At 35.8% G+C, this 17515-nt stretch overlaps 1 protein-coding gene across 5 annotated transcripts in view; it reads right to left on the bottom strand.

Annotated features, from left to right (window-relative positions):
- Positions 1-17515, bottom strand: part of LOC100334314 (kelch-like protein 29) — a 380138-nt gene that overhangs the window by 173777 nt on the left and 188846 nt on the right. For 3 of the 5 annotated variants that reach the window (XR_012393198.1, XM_073928104.1, XM_073928105.1), the window contains one exon: positions 10466-10604. The exons of the other annotated variants lie outside the window; for them this stretch is intronic. Coding sequence is in view for 2 of the 3 variants with exons in the window: in XM_073928104.1 (XP_073784205.1) it covers positions 10466-10604 (139 nt within the window). In the remaining variant the exon portion in view is untranslated. The remainder of the gene's footprint in view (positions 1-10465; positions 10605-17515) is intronic. 5 annotated transcript variants of the gene reach the window in all.

Raw genomic sequence — 17515 nt, 5'->3', positions numbered from 1 at the left:
CTCAATTAAGTTTAGTTTTTGGCCCTTCATAAGAAAATTTTGGGTAACACTTTATAATAACTACACACTATAAATCATTTATTAAGCATTAGCAAACAGTGAATTCATTATCCATTAACCATTAACCTTACATTAATAAACGTTAGTAAGCAGTTTATAACTGCAGCTACAAATGCTCTATTCTTGACTTATAACCACATTTAAAATGTGCTTAATAATTGTATTTTCATACTCAGTAAATGATTAATTTTTCATTTATAAATTAAGTATTGCATTATTTACAAACCAGTTGTATTTAAGAGTAGTTGAGGGTTTTTAGGATCATTCAGAATGAGTTAGTAAATGATTAATAAACTATTGAAATCAATGTTTATATCTTATTATTCAGGCATATACTAATAGTCAACTAATATGTTAATAAATGCTTTATTAACTCGACTTCATGCAGTTTTGTGACCTAATCTAAAGTGAGGACTATTCATGCTTTATAAATCCTTTATAAATGACAAATAAAGGCTCAGTTACATTCTAAACAGGAAAAATGACATTATTCATTCCTATTCATTTAAAGATACACAAATGAAACTGTACTTCAAATAAAAAATAAATCTTTGCAACCTGATCAAAAATAAAATCACTGTAGAGTTTAAACATTACATTTTATTACATTGTTTAATTATTATATTGTTGTTTTATCCAGTTTTGTTGTATTTTGACACTCCTGTTATTCACCAATGTTTAAACTTTACAGTAATTTTACATTTTAGAAAACATTGCAAAGATTATTGCTCATTTAATTCCATAAATAATTAACCATAAATAGTCCTTACTTTAGATTAGCTCACAAAACTGCATGAAGTTGAGTTAATAAAACATTTATTAACATATTAGTTGACTATTAGTATATGCCTGAATAATAAGACATATAAACGTTGATTTCAATAGTTTATTAATCATTTACTAACTCATTCTGAATGATCCTAAAAACCCTCAACTACTCTTAAATACAACTGGTTTGTAATTAATGCAATACTTAATTTAGTAATGAAAAATTAATCATTTACTGAGTATGAAAATACAATTATTAAGCACATTTTAAATGTGGTTATAAGTCAAGAATAGAGCATTTGTAGCTGCAGTTATAAACTGCTTACTAACGTTTATTAATGTAGAGTTAATGCTTAACGGATAATGAATTCACTATTTGCTAATGCTTAATAAATGATTTATAGTGTGTAGTTATTATAAAGTGTTACCAAATTTTGGAATCCATAGTTTAATGGCTAATTCCTATGAATTCAGTTCTGTCGTACGCCTCCTGAGGCATGGCACCAAACCCCACCCCTAAACGCAACCATCATTAGGGGATGAGGAAAGTTGACTAAATTTCACAAATGAGATCGTGCAAATTCAAAAAGGCTAGGAGTTGCTGTGAGCTAACACACACTAGAGTGTGAAATTCTCCATTCAGAGCCCGCTGTTTCTGTCCTTCTAGAGGCAGCAGAAACATACCGTATTGTAAATCAGCACATTTTGTGCTTCCCCGAGAACAAACGTCAGGAGTTATTGCTCCTAATGCAATTTTCATTGCTGCTGCTCGACCTGGACTAAATTCACAATCAAACAGTCTAAAGCCGCCCTTGAAGCTGGCTCCGTACAGTACATATCACTCAGGAATATGAAAGCATTACAGCAATTCGGCGTGCCGTGCCAACTCTGCTCTGATTGTGTTGCTTAATTTGAGCTGACTGAAATGAGGCTGAGAGAGAGATGAATGCTGCGTTCAGCGGGTTGTACTGCTGTGCACTTTCATCAAATAATACATCAACCCTACATTAACCCAGAAGCCTTTGTATCGCATCTGATATGCAAATTACTAAGGTCTCCAAATCCACTAGATGCTTTCTGCTGCCTGACTGATTTATTCTCAAGTTCATATATTTTTTTTCCACTTGTGAATTTTTTTCTGATAAATAAACATAATAACATAATAATAACTACAGTTTGCTGCAATATCCACACAATAAATTGCACATTTTGGTTCAGAGTATTGAAGAGTTCAATTGCTCGATTGCTGAAAATAATCTGTAAACAATGCATACACCGTAACGCAGTCAACTACATCAAATGAAATCAACATTTACAGAAAGTTAATTCTACTCATTTGAAAAGAGTTTTGAACAGTGTTGAAGGTAATGAGTTAATTAAATACCCCATTAGTTCAACTTAAATGGAGTAAGCACACAGTACTTATATAGATTAATTTTTTAATTTAATTGATTTGTAGCAATCGGTTTCTTCAAACAGTTTGAGTTGCCTTAAAGGTGCAGTAGGTGATCGTCTTCAGAAGCATTTTCTTATTGTGCTGATTGAAAGTCTCTTCACAGTCCAATAGTAATGATTACAGTAAATGATCTAAATGTGTTTATATGTATTTTTATATTCAGGGTAAAGCACAAAACAAAAAAATGTTCATCCAATTAAATAGAGTCGGACCGTCATCTCCCTTAATTCCGATAGGCAGGTCAGACTGTCTGTCAGCAAATGTATTCCGACTTCTGCGCATCTGTTCACGTAGATCCGCCATTAGCGCGTGCCCGTCTGCAACACAAACGCATGTGCACGAGCGAGCTGAGGGCCGCTCGCAGATGCCGAGTCGGAGCCGGAGGCGCCGAAGGACAGCCGAGCTCGGGCCGATTATTGTAAAGCTAAGCGCAGGTATAATTCGCCCTTGAAGCGGCCGCGCGGTCACGAGACAGACCGGGAGAAATCAAATGCTGCATTGAAACTTTTGAGAATCCTGAAGCAGTATTGGAGTTACTTTAGCACGCTGGAGAAAGGACGAGACCATGGCTGAAGTATTACAGTTAGACAGCTCATGTTCTGTTTTAAAACTGTTTCAGTCAGGCTAAGCTTATGTCAGATTGTGTTTTGTTATGAATAACTTACATGCACAGACGTGTTGATCAGCCACTGAAATCTCCCGGTGAAAGATTGATGTGATTATTTTCAGTTTCATAAGGTCCTTTTACAGCATCTATAATGTAGATTTATATTTAGTTTAACAACAGAACACCAGTAAATAGCGCTATTCCTTCTAGCCTGCTTTATTGAGCTGAAGTTATTCACTCTGAATATTCACTCTGAAATAGCATGTAAGTGTGGCTAAGCATTAAATGTAATTCCTACACGACGCTGGCACTAACTAACTGGCGAATGACATGAACTAGTGGGTTGTCTGTCGGCTGTTGTGACGCAGTCCAAGCGCTCGCGATATCTGGGGGTGTGGCTTTGAATCACAGTCCCTCCCCGCCGTCCAAAGATAATATGCTAAGCGGTTAGCATTTTGGCAGATCACCTACTGCACCTTTAACTTATTGGGTTTTACAGTACTCAACTGGTTTGAATTCCCTTCATTTATTGGGTTGAACTGTGCTCAAATTGCTTCGTTTACTCAAATGAATTAAGTTCACAGCACTCATTAGGATTCGCTTTTAAACATAAATGGTTTGTTGCAATCAGTTTCCGCAAATGATTTAAGTTACGTTAACGTTTTGCGTTTTACAGTGTAGTGTTATGAACTGCACAGTTTTGCTGCGTGTATGTTTTTCCGTCTCTATCCATCTCTCTCTCTCTCTACTGGCCCTGTCATTTTCACAGGTACCGCCTACTTCAGAGCACTATTGGCTGACAGGACTGCCAATCCTTATCAACTGTGTGATTATGACTTCTCTCTCTGCCAATCACGCTCTTTGCAGAGCGCTTTAAATCGGAAGCTGCAATGGGGAGAGATCAGCTGCTGTTGTTGTTTTGGTGTGTTGTCTGTTTGGTGGTGTCCGTGTGTGTAGCTGTTACTGATGTTGACTTTGAGCGAGAATAACTAATGTTGACTTTGAGTGAGATTTGTTTGAGAGTTCTGATGTGTGTTTTTACATCTCTCGCTTGCTAATGCTCCATTAAAAAACCTTCTGTGACATTTGACAAAGAAGATCTGGAACAACATAGTAAGTCACGTGACATATATGCACGCAGGATTATTGATGTATCGGCACACTAGTTAGTGAAGTGTGCCAATTTTGTTTTATAATTTTTTAGTTAGTGTAAGTTCAGGGTGCTTTGCGCTGAAGACTTTTCTTTTTCATATTATTGTTTTCTTATTTAGTGGATTGGGGAGGAGTTGAGGAAATATTTTCGTTAAATTTATTTCTTTGATTTGCAAGCGCAAACTTCAGTTCCCTCTCCCAGGTTTGTCTTTCTTTTCAACATCATATTATTGTTTGTCAATATTGTAAATACCGTGGGAGCAATAAATATTTTGCGGTGCTAATTCGTTGTTTTGTGTTTTCTCTTGCCATTCTTCATCATCAGTTTATACTTTGGTCATCTTTATGTTACTCCTTTTAGTTCCCTAGACATATTGCCATCAAGGATTGTAACAGTAGGATAAAGAGAAAAAAGTGTATAGGATGCACAAGGACTAGGGATGTAACAATATTGTAAATACCGTCATACTGCAATAGTTATTTTTTTCAATATTACCGTAGGCGCATGACTCAATAAAACGAACGAATGAAGCGAACGGGAGGTAGCGGGAACTACATTTCCCATCAGCCTAGGCGTGGCCATCATCCTTTGCGGTCTGTTGTCACTACACATCCAGTAATGTGGAAATGGAGTGTGTTGCTAGTAGCGGGGAAGAAAAAGAGCTGGAAATGATCGAACCTAAAGTGGGTTTAAATCAGCTGTGTGGAAGCATTTCGGTTTCTTTCTAAAAAGATACGAAAAAGGAGAAAAGGTGACAGACAAAGACAAAAACAGTATGAAGGCACTGCCAGACTGTGGTGAAATATAAGTCGGGGAATACGACTAAAAACAGTCATGGGGACTGCAGAACACAGCACACTTGTTAGATTGATGCATTGACTTGTACCGCAAAGAGACCTCTATCTCACTCATGGCTTGTCCTCTCAAGTGGTGGAAAGACAATGCACAACGTTACCCACTGCTGTCAACCTTGGCTAAATCAAATCTCTCTGTCCCAGAAACCTCAGTCCCAAATAAGAGGTGTTTTTTCTGTTGCAGGGGACATGCCCAGAGATCCCAGCTTTTACCAGATTATAGTTATATGATCTTTTTCCTTTAAAAATTATAATTAATTAATTAGTTATTAAAATTAAAAAAATGAAGTTCCTGTTTCGAAACTTACAGATAGATGGCTAATTTGTATGTCACTGATATGTTCAGTGCTAAGGTAAATAAACACTTTTGGCACTTTTTTCGAGTCTTTTCATTAGTTTTGTTTTTCCTGTAAATGATTCAATAAATACCGTACCGTGCCATTCATACCGAGGTATTATCGTACCGTGAAATTCTGATACCGTTACATCCCTAACAAGGACCATTTTGAATACTGCTCTACTCCATGGTTTTAGCTTTCGAACTAGTTTTTATATTCTCTAGATATGCATTAAGGGAGTTTGTGCACTTATTTCCTCAGTTTCTACATATTAGCTTTCTATTAGTTTGGGCTTCTGATGATTCTGACACTTTATACACTTCTCGTCTCCTTTTATCTGGCTGTAAACATCATTTTCTATCAGTTTTTCCTTATAAACAGCAGGCTCAGTCAGCCTCATGGCTCCGGGACGCCCGGCTGCTGAGATCAGCATCAATACAGCGAGACAGCGAGTCGGCAAGAAACAGAATTTCCCAAAGCATAAACGAAACGGGATCCGTGCAGTTTTGCAGGTTGGGTTTAATCCCGATGGCACGCTCAAAGCACAGTGTGGATTTTTACAGCAGCTAAAAGGCAAAGCGGGACGACTACAACAACATCCCAAATACGCCAATATATACAGTTGAAGTCAAAATTACTAGCCCAAATATCAAATATTTCCCAAATTATGTTTAGCAGAGCACAAAATTTTCACAGTAGTTCCTATGAAGTTTTTTCTTGTGAAATAAAGTCTTATTTCAGCTAGAATAAAAGCAGTTTTTAAATTTTTAAAACCCTTTTAGGGTCAATATTATTAGCGCCCTAAAGCTATATTTGTTTTCGATGGTCTACAGCAGTGGTTCCTAAAGTGGGGATCGAGACCCAATGGGGGGTTGCGGGGCCAATGAAGGGGGTTTGCTTGGTAATTTCCAATAATCAAATTAATTTTATTTTTTAAGGTCACTGGTTCAAGCCTCGGCTGGGTCAGTCGGCTTTTCTGTGAGGAGTTTGCATGTTCTCCCAGTGTTGGCGTGGGTTTCCTCCGGGTGCTCTGGTTTCCCCCACAGTCCAAAGACATGAGCTGTAGGTGAATTGGGTAAGCTAAAATTGGCCATAGTGTATGAGTGTGAATGAGTGTGTACGGATGTTTCCCAGTGATGGGTTACAGCTGGAAGGGCATCCGCTGCGTAAAACATATGCTGGATAGGTCGGCAGTTCATTCCGCTGTGGCGACCCCGGTTTAATAAAGGGACTAAGCCGAAAAGAAAATGAATGAATGACTAACTATTAGAATGACCATATTTTATCCATAACCTATTGGAGACAGAAATAGTAGTTTATAGTTACAGCCTAGCAATTTTTTTATCTACTGGATTTAGGGTGGTCACGATACTTGAATTTAAAATGCTCGAGTGTCCATGTATTTTAAAGAAGGAAAGCGAGGCTGCGATAGGAAGAAACCCGAAAGTATAGAATCAGCAATGTAAACATTGCAACAACATGCTGTGGACTACAAACTTCTAGCTGTTGCCGCGATTTCACAGTGCAGTTGTGGTGTAAACATCACTTTAATATCATTCAGTGAAGTTTAATTTAAACAATTAAAAGCACATTAGGCATCAAACTAAATTGCAATTTCTTTAAGATTAATATGCTTAAGTGTCCTCCCAGGCTTCAGCTCATTGCACCAGGTAAACACCGTGATGACGCTTCTTTGCTTCAGCTTTATGTAGCACACCCTCGTGTTGTCTGTAATAGTGTTGTCCCGATACTGAAGTTTTAAACACGTCCATTTCCCGCTAACATTTAAGTGCAACTGATTTGCCATAGTGTTCCCCATTGCTCAACAAAAATGTCTGTGATTGGCCATGATTGTCATCAGTTCACTTCTCTTCACCGAGTGCCAACAAAGATACACGGATACAATCACAGTCATTTCTGTTGAGCGCGTGAACACAATGGCAAATCAGTGCTGTTTAGGAACACCTTCAACAGTGCCTTAAATGTTAACTGGAAATGGACGTTTTTTTGTTTTTTTTTTTCAGTATCGAAATTTAGTATCGTGACAAGCTTAATATAGTAAAAAAATCAGTTCATGACTTCTAAAACGTGTGTTTGGGAAATAAATTTTAGCTAATTATTTTTAAAATTACTTTTAATTTTCACTTTTCATTCAGAACAGACCTTCGGGTCACTCAGGAGGCAGTGAAAGTATAAATTTGCGTCACATTCTGTTCGCTGATAAGATCTACAGCCAGGTAAACAATATTCCTGTGTGACTCAGGCGATACTTCCAGATTTCTTCCCACGCAGCCTCAGTTTTGCTGTTTAAAATGGCGGCCACGGGAAATCTTCTATAGTGTTGTCCCGGTACTGAAGTTTTAAAACCGTTCATTTCCCGCTAACATTAACATAACATAACAGATACACGGATACTGGAGTGTGAAGCAGCCGCAAAGATTAGTCGATTCATCAGCGGATTGCTCATCTGTGTTTGCACTCGCCAAACATCAGTGAAGTGCAGTGAACTGATGACCTTCACGGCCAATCACAGTCATTTCTGTTGAGCACGTGAACACAATGGCAAATCAGCACTGTTTAGGAACACCTTCAACAGTGCCTTAAATGTTAACGGGAAATTTACTTTTTTTTGTTTTTTGTTTTATCCGTATCGAAATCCAGTATAGTGACAAGTTTAATATAGTAAAAGAATCAGTTCATTACACTGAGTTTGATAAATAGCATCTAAAACGTGTGTTTATGAAAGAAAGCATTAGCTAACTAATGCCATTTCCCTTAACTTAGCTGAAAATGAAGTCAGATATCCCTTTTTATTTTCACTATTTATTCAGAACAGACCTTCGGGTCACTCAGAAGGCAGTGAAAGTATAAATTTGCGTCACTTTCTGTTCGCTGATAAGATCTACAGGTACACAACGTTCCTGTGTGACTCAGGCGATACTTCCAGATTTCTTCCAACGCAGCCTCAGTTTTGCTGTTTAAAATGGCGGCCACGGGAAATCTTCTACAGTGTTGTCCCGGTACTGAAGTTTTAAAAACATTCATTTCCTGCTAAAATTTGCTGAGAGCGTTCTTAAACAGCTAATTTGCCATAGTGTTCACCAGTGCTCAACAGAAGTGAGTGTGAATGGCTGTGAAAGTAATCACTTCACCGAACTTCACCGATTGCAAACACAGATACACAGACACTGGAGCGCTTCAAAGCCCTGAAGATCAGTCGATTCATCAACCTGATCGCTCATATGTGTTTGCATTCTGTAAACATCAGTGAAGTGTGGTGAACTGATGACCTTCACGGCCAATCACAGTCATTTCTGTTGAGCACGTGAACACAATGGCAAATCAGCGCTGTTTAAGAACACCTTCAACAGTGCCTTAAATGTTAACAGGAAATGGACGTTTTTTAAATTTTTATTTTAGTATCGAAATTCAGTATCATGACAAGTTTAATATAGTAAAAGAATCAGTTCATTACACTGAGTTTAATAAATGACATCTAAAACGTGTGTTTAGGAAAGAAAGCATTAGCTAATTAGTGCCATTTCCCTTCACTTAGCTGAAAATGAAGTCAGATATCCCTTTTTATTTCACTATTTATTCAGAACGGACCTTCGGGTCACTCAGAAGGCAGTGAAAGTATAAATTTGCATCACTTTCTGTTCGCTGATAAGATCTACAGCCAGGTACACAACATTTCTGTGTGACTCAGGCGATGCTTCCAGATTTCTTCCTACCGCAGCCTCAATTTCGCTGTTTAAAATGGCGGCCACGGGAAATCTTCTATAGTGTTGTCTTGATACTGAAGTTTTAAAAACATTCATTTCCCGCTAACATTTAAGCGCCGCTGAGCACGTTCTTAAACAGCTGATTTGCCATAGTGATCACCAGTGCTCAACAGAAGTGAGTGTGAATGGCTGTGAAAGTAATCACTTCACCGAACTTCACCGATTGCAAACACAGATACACAGACACTGGAGTGCTTCAAAGCCCTGAAGATCAGTCGATTCATCAACCTGATCGCTCGTCTGTGTTTGCATTCTGTAAACATCACTGAAGTGTGGTGAACTGATGACCTTCACGGCCAATCACAGTCATTTCTGTTGAGCGCGTGAACACAATGGCAAATCAGCACTGTTTAAGAACACCTTCAACAGTGCCTTAAATGTTAACGGGAAATGGACGTTTTTTAAATTTTTATTTTAGTATCGAAATTCAGTATCATGACAAGTTTAATATAGTAAAAGAATCAGTTCATTACACTGAGTTTGATAAATAGCATCTAAAACGTGTGTTTAGGAAAGAAAGCATTAGCTAACTAGTGCCATTTCCCTTCACTTAGCTGAAAATGAGGTCAGATATCCCTTTTTATTTTCACTATTTATTCAGAACAGACCTTCAGGTCACTCAGAAGGCAGTGAAAGTATAAATTTGTGTCACTTTCTGTTCGCTGATCAGATCTACAGCCAGGTACACAACATTCCTGTGTGACTCAGGCGATGTTTCCAGATTTCTTCCCACCGCAGCCTCAATTTCGCTGTTTAAAATAATACATCAGTCTATAGACATGAGCCTATTGATGTGTGTGCACCGTCGCATGCAAGGTTTCTATTTTTATTACCACCTCAGAGGTTATTGAGTGTCACAAGTCACTGGCATTGTTGTTTTGGGGGCTTAAAAGTTTGGGAACCCCTGGTCTACAGTACAAACCATCTTTATACTATGACTTGCTTAATTAACCTAGTTAAGCCTTTAAACATCACTTTAAGCTGCATATTAGTGTCTTGCACAATATCTAATCAAATATGATGTGCTTTCATCATGGCAAAGATAAAATAAATCAGTTATGAGAAATTGCTCAAGTTTAGAAATGTGTTGAACACATCCGCTAAACAGATATTGGTGGAATAAAATATAGAGGGGGGAGTTTAACTCTATATGCATGCCTAAAATCTGTTATGACATTTGCGAAAAGCACTTAAACTGCAAGCCCCCAGTCATGGAACTTTTTCACCCATTCAAATGTGAATCGGCACACTTAGCGGGGTCAGATTGCTCCAGATCCTGACCTTTTATTCATTCAGCATTGGACAAGAATGGCTACTGGCCCCTGTGACGGAAACCCAATGTCTTCAGACCTGCAAGAGAGACGGGGAGGAAAAAAAAAAAAAAACACAGGAGGCGACACAAATGCACCCTACGAAAAAGAAGACGACGACAGATCAAGCAAACCTTTTCACCATGTCCTTGAAATACAAGCTGCAGGAAGCTAGAACATTTTGATGGACTTCAAACTCTTTGCCTTCAACAATTATTTTCAGGTCTGTAAACTCTTTCTCTCTCCGCTGCTGGTTCAATTCCTTCAACATTTCTGTAGGAACGAGAGAAAGAAGAGAAACAGTGATTTGCACGCGCTTGGAGATCGAAAACACACACAGCATTTGACGACAATCATTGTGTTTGAAGGAAAACAAGACATTATTTGGCTTGTGCAAGGAAGCGGAGGAATAAAACCGTCAAGCATGAAGGAGAAAAAAAAACAATAAGAAAAGTGAAGGCCGGAGGTCAGCGCTCGCATTGAAACAAATGATGTGTATGGCTTAAGTTTTGATTTAGAGCAACATTTCAGTCAAATATGAAGCTTTACCTCTGTTTATTCAATCCTCTTTGAATTTCAGTCAATTATGGGTAAACTACTACATTCAGAGTCAACAGAGTGATTAAAAAAATGAATAAATAACACACCTTAAATTAAAACATGTACATATTTTAAATTAATAAATAAAAATAAAAATAGAAACGACCAAAAACATATAAAATCATACATTTTATAAACAATAAAAAATATATTATTAAAGAACAATAAACAATACACACTTAACAACATGAGGAACAAAGGAATTTTTTTAAAATAATAATAAAAAATGTATTAAAAAAATAAATAAAATAAGTAAAAATAAATAAACAAATAAATGAATAAATAAATAAATGTACAAATAAATGAAATAAAAAAACACAACTAAATAAATAAATACATTTAAATAAAATAAAACTTTGTTTATAAAAAAAATATATATATATATATATATATATATATATATATATATATATATATATATATATATATATATATACATATATATATATATATATATATACAYATATATATATATATATATATATATATATATATATATATATATATATATATATATATATATATATATATAATAAAAATAAATAAATAAATAAATACTATTGGATTTTAAAAATTTTCATTTTTAAACTAATGAATAAAAATAAAAATAGAAACTGAAAAAAAATAAATACAATTATTAATTAATCAATACACACACGATAAGCTGGACATATTTATCTGTTTAAGGGGTAAACCTTTCAGTTTCAGACAATGATGTGCCTTAAAAAAATCAATAAAACGGTAAACTTTTAAAACTAAGCACTGTAAATAAAAAATACAAATAAAAACTAATTTTACTAAAACAATTAAACAATGCACACTCAACAACCTGGACATTTTAACTGTTTAGGGGTAATAAAAACAGCATTCATTTGCTTCTTCCTTTTTTCTAAAAACTAAATGAAATAATAATAATAATAATAATAAATAAATAAATAAATAAATAAATAAATAAATAAATAAATAAATAAATAAATAAATAAATAAAGCAACTTAATTAAATAATAATAATATTAAATTAAACCTGGACATTTGTATCTGTTGGGGGTGGTGGAAGGGGTTCACAGACAAGGGAGTGTAAAAATGTAAAAAAACAAATTAAAAATTCATTAAAGGAATTAAAAAGTAACAACCATAAATTAAACAATGAACACTTAACCTGGATCTGCTTAAGGGGGAAAAAACAGTTTGAGTTTCCTTCATATTTTTTTTTTTTTTGGAGGTGGAGGTGAGGGGGATGGTGAATTTTTCCTTTCACAAAAAAAAGAAATGCTACATCAGGATCTGAAAATAAATGTCTCATAGCCCAAAGAGAATCACCTTGAACCGTAAATTAGTGTAAATAAACTTACCGTGAGCTGTGAGGCTGATTTTTATGCAAAGTCAGTATTTTCATAAAAAATGAAAAGAATAAAAAGCAGTTTTTAATTTTTAAAAATCCATTTCAAGGTCAAAATTATTAGCCCCTTCAAGCATTTTTTTACGATAGCCTACAGAACAAACCATATACAATGACTTGCCTAACTACCCAAAACTGCCTAGTTAACCTAATTAACCTAGTTAAGCCTTTAAATGTCACTTTAAGCTGTATAGAAGTGTCTTGATAAATATCTAGTCAAATATTATTTACTGTCATCATGACAAAGATAAAATAAATCAGTTATTGGAGATTAATTATTAAAACTATTATGTTTAGAAATGTGTTAAAAAAATCTGCTCTCCGTTAAACAGAAATTGAGGGGAAAATATACAGCTGATCTCTGACTTCAACTGTGTGTGTGTGTGTGTGTGTGTGTGTGTGTGTGTGTGTGTGTGTGTGTGTGTGTGTGTGTGTGTGTGTGTGTGTGTGTGTGTATATATATATATATATATATATATATATATATATATATATATATACACACACATACACACACACACACACATATATATAATTAATATAAAATAATTAATTAAACAATGCATGCTCAACATCCAATTTATATTAATATAAATTCTTTTTTTTTTAATAAAACGTATTTTAAAACTAAAATAAACGTAAAATAAAAAAATAAATAGAAATACAAATTACATCAAAAATTAAAAGTGATTGCGTTTAACAAAATGCAGGCTTCCCCACAACACAATTTATGTTGTCCCAACACAAATCAATTCAATAAATAATTTTTACAAATTTAAGTGGATTGAACTTAAAAGTAAAAAAAAATAAATAAATCAGGAATTATGTTGATTCAGCTCATTTTGTATATTAATGTAGTTTGAACAAGAAGAAAAATATATTTATTTATTATGAGTTGAACTATCACAGTTCATAAATTTTTGGGGGAAACAATTTAATTGTTTTAACTTCAACATCCACTTAAATTTGTTTCAATCCACTTAATAAAGTTACTTTGATTGATTTTGTGTTGGGACCAGCATTTTTTACAGTGTATGTTTAATTATGATACAATAAATACAGTCTCATTCCTCAGTTCATAAGCCCCTAAAAAGCATCATAACCTTAGTAACTCTTATAATTCTTCATTAACAAAAAGCTCAACTAAGACAATGAATGAGCAAACAGTTCTGGAGCAGAGATTTATTACAGCATGACAATGCACTCCAAAATGACGGTCTCCTTAGATCCCAAACTAATGTCCAGGAAATGATGCTCATCAAACTATAATTATAAGGTGAGTCATATGTGACACGCTCCATGTATAATTCATCATCTCTGATCCCAATGCAGCGCTCAAGGATTTTTATCTTCTAGAAAAACTTCAGCAAATTCCCCCAAAACAGCAGGACGCCGCCATCGCGACAGCTATACATGACTAATAAGAAAAGACCGTGAAACAACAGCTGATGTACGACGAGACCCAGTTCTGTGCAACAGAGCATTATGTGCGCTTCTGAAAATAAACACAATCAGAAAAAGAGACACTTCTGCATCTCCTGCGCTGGATCTCCATGCATTCATTTCAATAATTGGCCGGTTTGAGCGTCATTACAGCTCCATCACACGTCCTCTGACAGCTGCTTCCCCGCAGATGCTTGACAAACTCCGAAGCAGTAAAGGACATGTGATTATCTGCCTAAAATGCTCCCTATTAATTTGAGCAGGAAATTATTCTCTATTTTAAGTGGGTCAGCGTTCTCTGGAGGAGGCCGTAATCGTAAAATAGCACAGGGCAGTCCGATGGGAACAGGAGGAAGGTTTTTAAAGGAAAAACCATCACGTTTGTTGATCACCGTTAACCGTTTCGATCGTTTGAATTGGAGAGGGACAAAACTGCACAGTGGGAACATGGAGCAGATCGGTTTAAACCTGGAAAAAACTACCAAGGACTCTTTCATAAACAAATTTAAGGGCTCATTCACACTGAATCCATCTGCTTCTAAAAACGTGAGACACAATGGTTTGGAATGGATTGAAAAAAGACAGTTAAAAGCACAAGGGTATACGGAGATAGCCATAGAGCGCCTATAAGCAAAAACCTGTAATGAAACTCCGCCTCAGAGCTCTGCTGATTGGTCCACTGCTATGAAACTGACAGTGATCATAGATATATACACTAGATATCGCATATAGGGACCCTGAGCATACGTCAATAGCGCCGCCACATTGGTACAGTGCTCCCAGGACAAGTGTCAGTCATCCGCACTAGTCAAGACAGTGTTATTACGTGAAGATGTGGGAATTTAGCGCTGTCTACGGGTGTAGTAACGAAGAAACAAAGAAAACAAAGCACAAAGGCAGAACATGTCATAGGTAATATTAAGTTTTTTTTTCTGTTTTTGTATGTTCTGAACTTTTGTGCTAATCAGGTAACATTATTGATGATGACAGTCACTTACTGCATTCACCATACAGCAAAGCAGCTCCAACTCGCACTAAACACTCGGCTTATGCTAGTTTTGTTGAATAAAATCAGCAAACAATGCAAAAGAAATATGACAACGAGATGCTGCGCTGCCAGAAACTTGTATTATTGTCGGCTAACGTTAGTGAAAGAGTCGTTCGGGGGATTCATTTACAAATCGCTCCCTCCGTCAGTATGAGAAGTGAAAGCAGGAGAGGAGCTGTGTTTCAGGACATGATTAGATCAAATTTAACAGGGAGGGTGGATAGTACATTTCTGTACACACAAACACAAGCTTTTTGTCAGGAATGCCCGTGCGGTCTCTGATCCATCAATGTAGAAAAGTGATGTACAATTATAATTTTCGTAATTAGAAAAAAAAAATTACATACTAACATCCAGGAAAACTCCCGATCATAGAAATATGTGTATATGTGTATATCTCTGGCTTTGCATGGCCACAGTCCTCCACTGTACCTTGGTCCCGCATTCATTTCAAAGGAGCGCTACCCTGTAGCAAGATGGCGGCGCTATTGACGCATTCCGTCCAATAGAAAACAATAATAATAATTATAATAATTCGTTACATTTATATAGCGCTTTTCTGGGCACCCAAAGCGCTTTACACAATGGGGGGGGGGACTCTCCTCATCCACCACCAGTGTACAGCATCCACCTGGATGACGCGACGGCAGCCATTTTGCGCCAGACCGCACACCACACACCGGCTGATTGGTGGAGAGGAGACAGAGTGATGATATGCCAATCATGATAGTGGGAGGGTTAGGAGGCCATGATGGACAGAGGCCAGTGGGCAGATTTGGCCAGGATGGCGGAGTTTAAACCCCTACTCTTTTTCGAAGGACATCCTGGGATTTTTAACGACCACAGAGAGTCGGGACCTCGGTTTAACGTCTCATCCGAAAGACGGCGCTCACTGAGCAGCATAGGGTACCCGTCACTATACTGGGGCATTAGGACCCACACAGACCGCAGGTTGGGCGCCCCCTGCTGGCCTCACTAACACTACTTCCGGCAGCAACCTAGCTTTCCCATGTGGTAAACTGACCATCCAGGTACTGACCGGGCGCAGCCCTGCTTATAGCTTCAGTGGGCGACCATGTGAGAGTTGCAGAGAGCTAGCTGCCGGCTAAATAGGCCAGGCGACATCTAGTGTATATATCTATGGACAGTGATGAGCAGCAGCTTGTGAAAGTAAAAAAAAAAACTCATAAGACATTATAAACAAGCTTGTTTTTGAGCAATTATGAGTTATAAATTCTAAGAAATTTCATTGAATGCGACCCTGGATGACTATTTGATCTATATGGCCAACTTTAAAGTTAGTTTTCTCAATATTTAGATTTTTTTTCACCCTTAGATTCCAGATTTTCGAATAGTTTTATTGCAGCTAAATACTCTTCAGTCCTACCAAACCATTCATCAATGAAAAGCGTATTCATATTCAATTATCAATCAAAATATTGACACATATTAGTGGTTTAATGGTCACAAATTGGATTATTTTTAATGATATCAATAGTGTTTTCATATACAGTTAAAGTCAGAATAAAACTTTTCCCATTGTTTTTCCACATTTACTTATTACCTAGAAGTTGCTAATTATATTTATTATATTATTTTAAAAAAATATTTAATTTTATTTATTTATCTTTTTTCATTTTATTAAAATGTATTTTTTTCATTTAGTTTTTTTTATTTTATATAATAAATTAATAAATTTTATATCATTTTTATATAATAAATTAATTTTATAATAGTTTTATTTTATTTCATTATTTTAATTATTTTATTTATTTTATTCATTAATCCATTCATTTTCTTTTCAGCTTAGTTTCTTTATTAATCTGGGGTCGCCACAGAGGAATGAACCGCCAACTAATCCTGCATATGTTTTTACACAGCGGATGCCCTTCCAGCTGCAACCCATCACTGGGAAACATCCATACACACTCATTCACACACACAATCAGACACTACGGTCAATTTTAGCATATCCAATTCACCTATACTACATGTCTTTGGACTTGTGGGGGAAACCAGAGCACTCGGAGCAAACCCACACCAACACGGGGAGAACATGCAAACTCCAGAGAGAAATGCCAACTGACCCAGCCGCGGCTCAAACCAGCGACCTTCTGTGAGGTGAACATGCTACTCACTGTGTCACCGCGTCTCCCTGTTTATTTAATTTCATTTCATTTCATTTCATTTCATTTCATTAAATTTAATTTAATTTAATTTAATTTAATTTAATTTAATTTAATTTAATTTAATTTAATTTAATTTATTTATTTATTTATTTATTTTATTATTTGATTTATTTTAATTAATTTTGTTTTTTCATTTTATTTTATTTTTTCATTCTAATTTTTTTAGATTTAATTTTTTTTTCATTCTATTAAATTTGTTCATTTAATTTTAGTTAAATTTATTTTATTTTAATTTATTAATGTTATTTTATTAAATTTAAACTTTATTTAATTTCTTAACATTGTAATTCCAGTTTATTTTATTATGGGCGCAGTCGGTAGTTTCTGTGTTGGCGTTTCTGTGTGGAGTTTGCATTTTCTCCCTGTGTTTGCTTGGGTTTCCTCCGGGTGCTCCACTTTTCCCCACAAGTCCAAAGGCATGCTGTACAGGTGAATTGGGTAGGCTAAATTGTCCGTAGTGTATAAGTGTGAATGAGTATGTATAGATGTACAATGTATAGATGTA

Source organism: Danio rerio, chromosome 17, assembly GCF_049306965.1.
Source record: "Danio rerio strain Tuebingen ecotype United States chromosome 17, GRCz12tu, whole genome shotgun sequence".
NCBI classification, from domain to species: domain Eukaryota; kingdom Metazoa; phylum Chordata; class Actinopteri; order Cypriniformes; family Danionidae; genus Danio; species Danio rerio.
The sequence above is the reverse complement of the archived record's forward strand: the minus strand, read 5'-3'. Positions and strand labels throughout refer to the sequence as shown.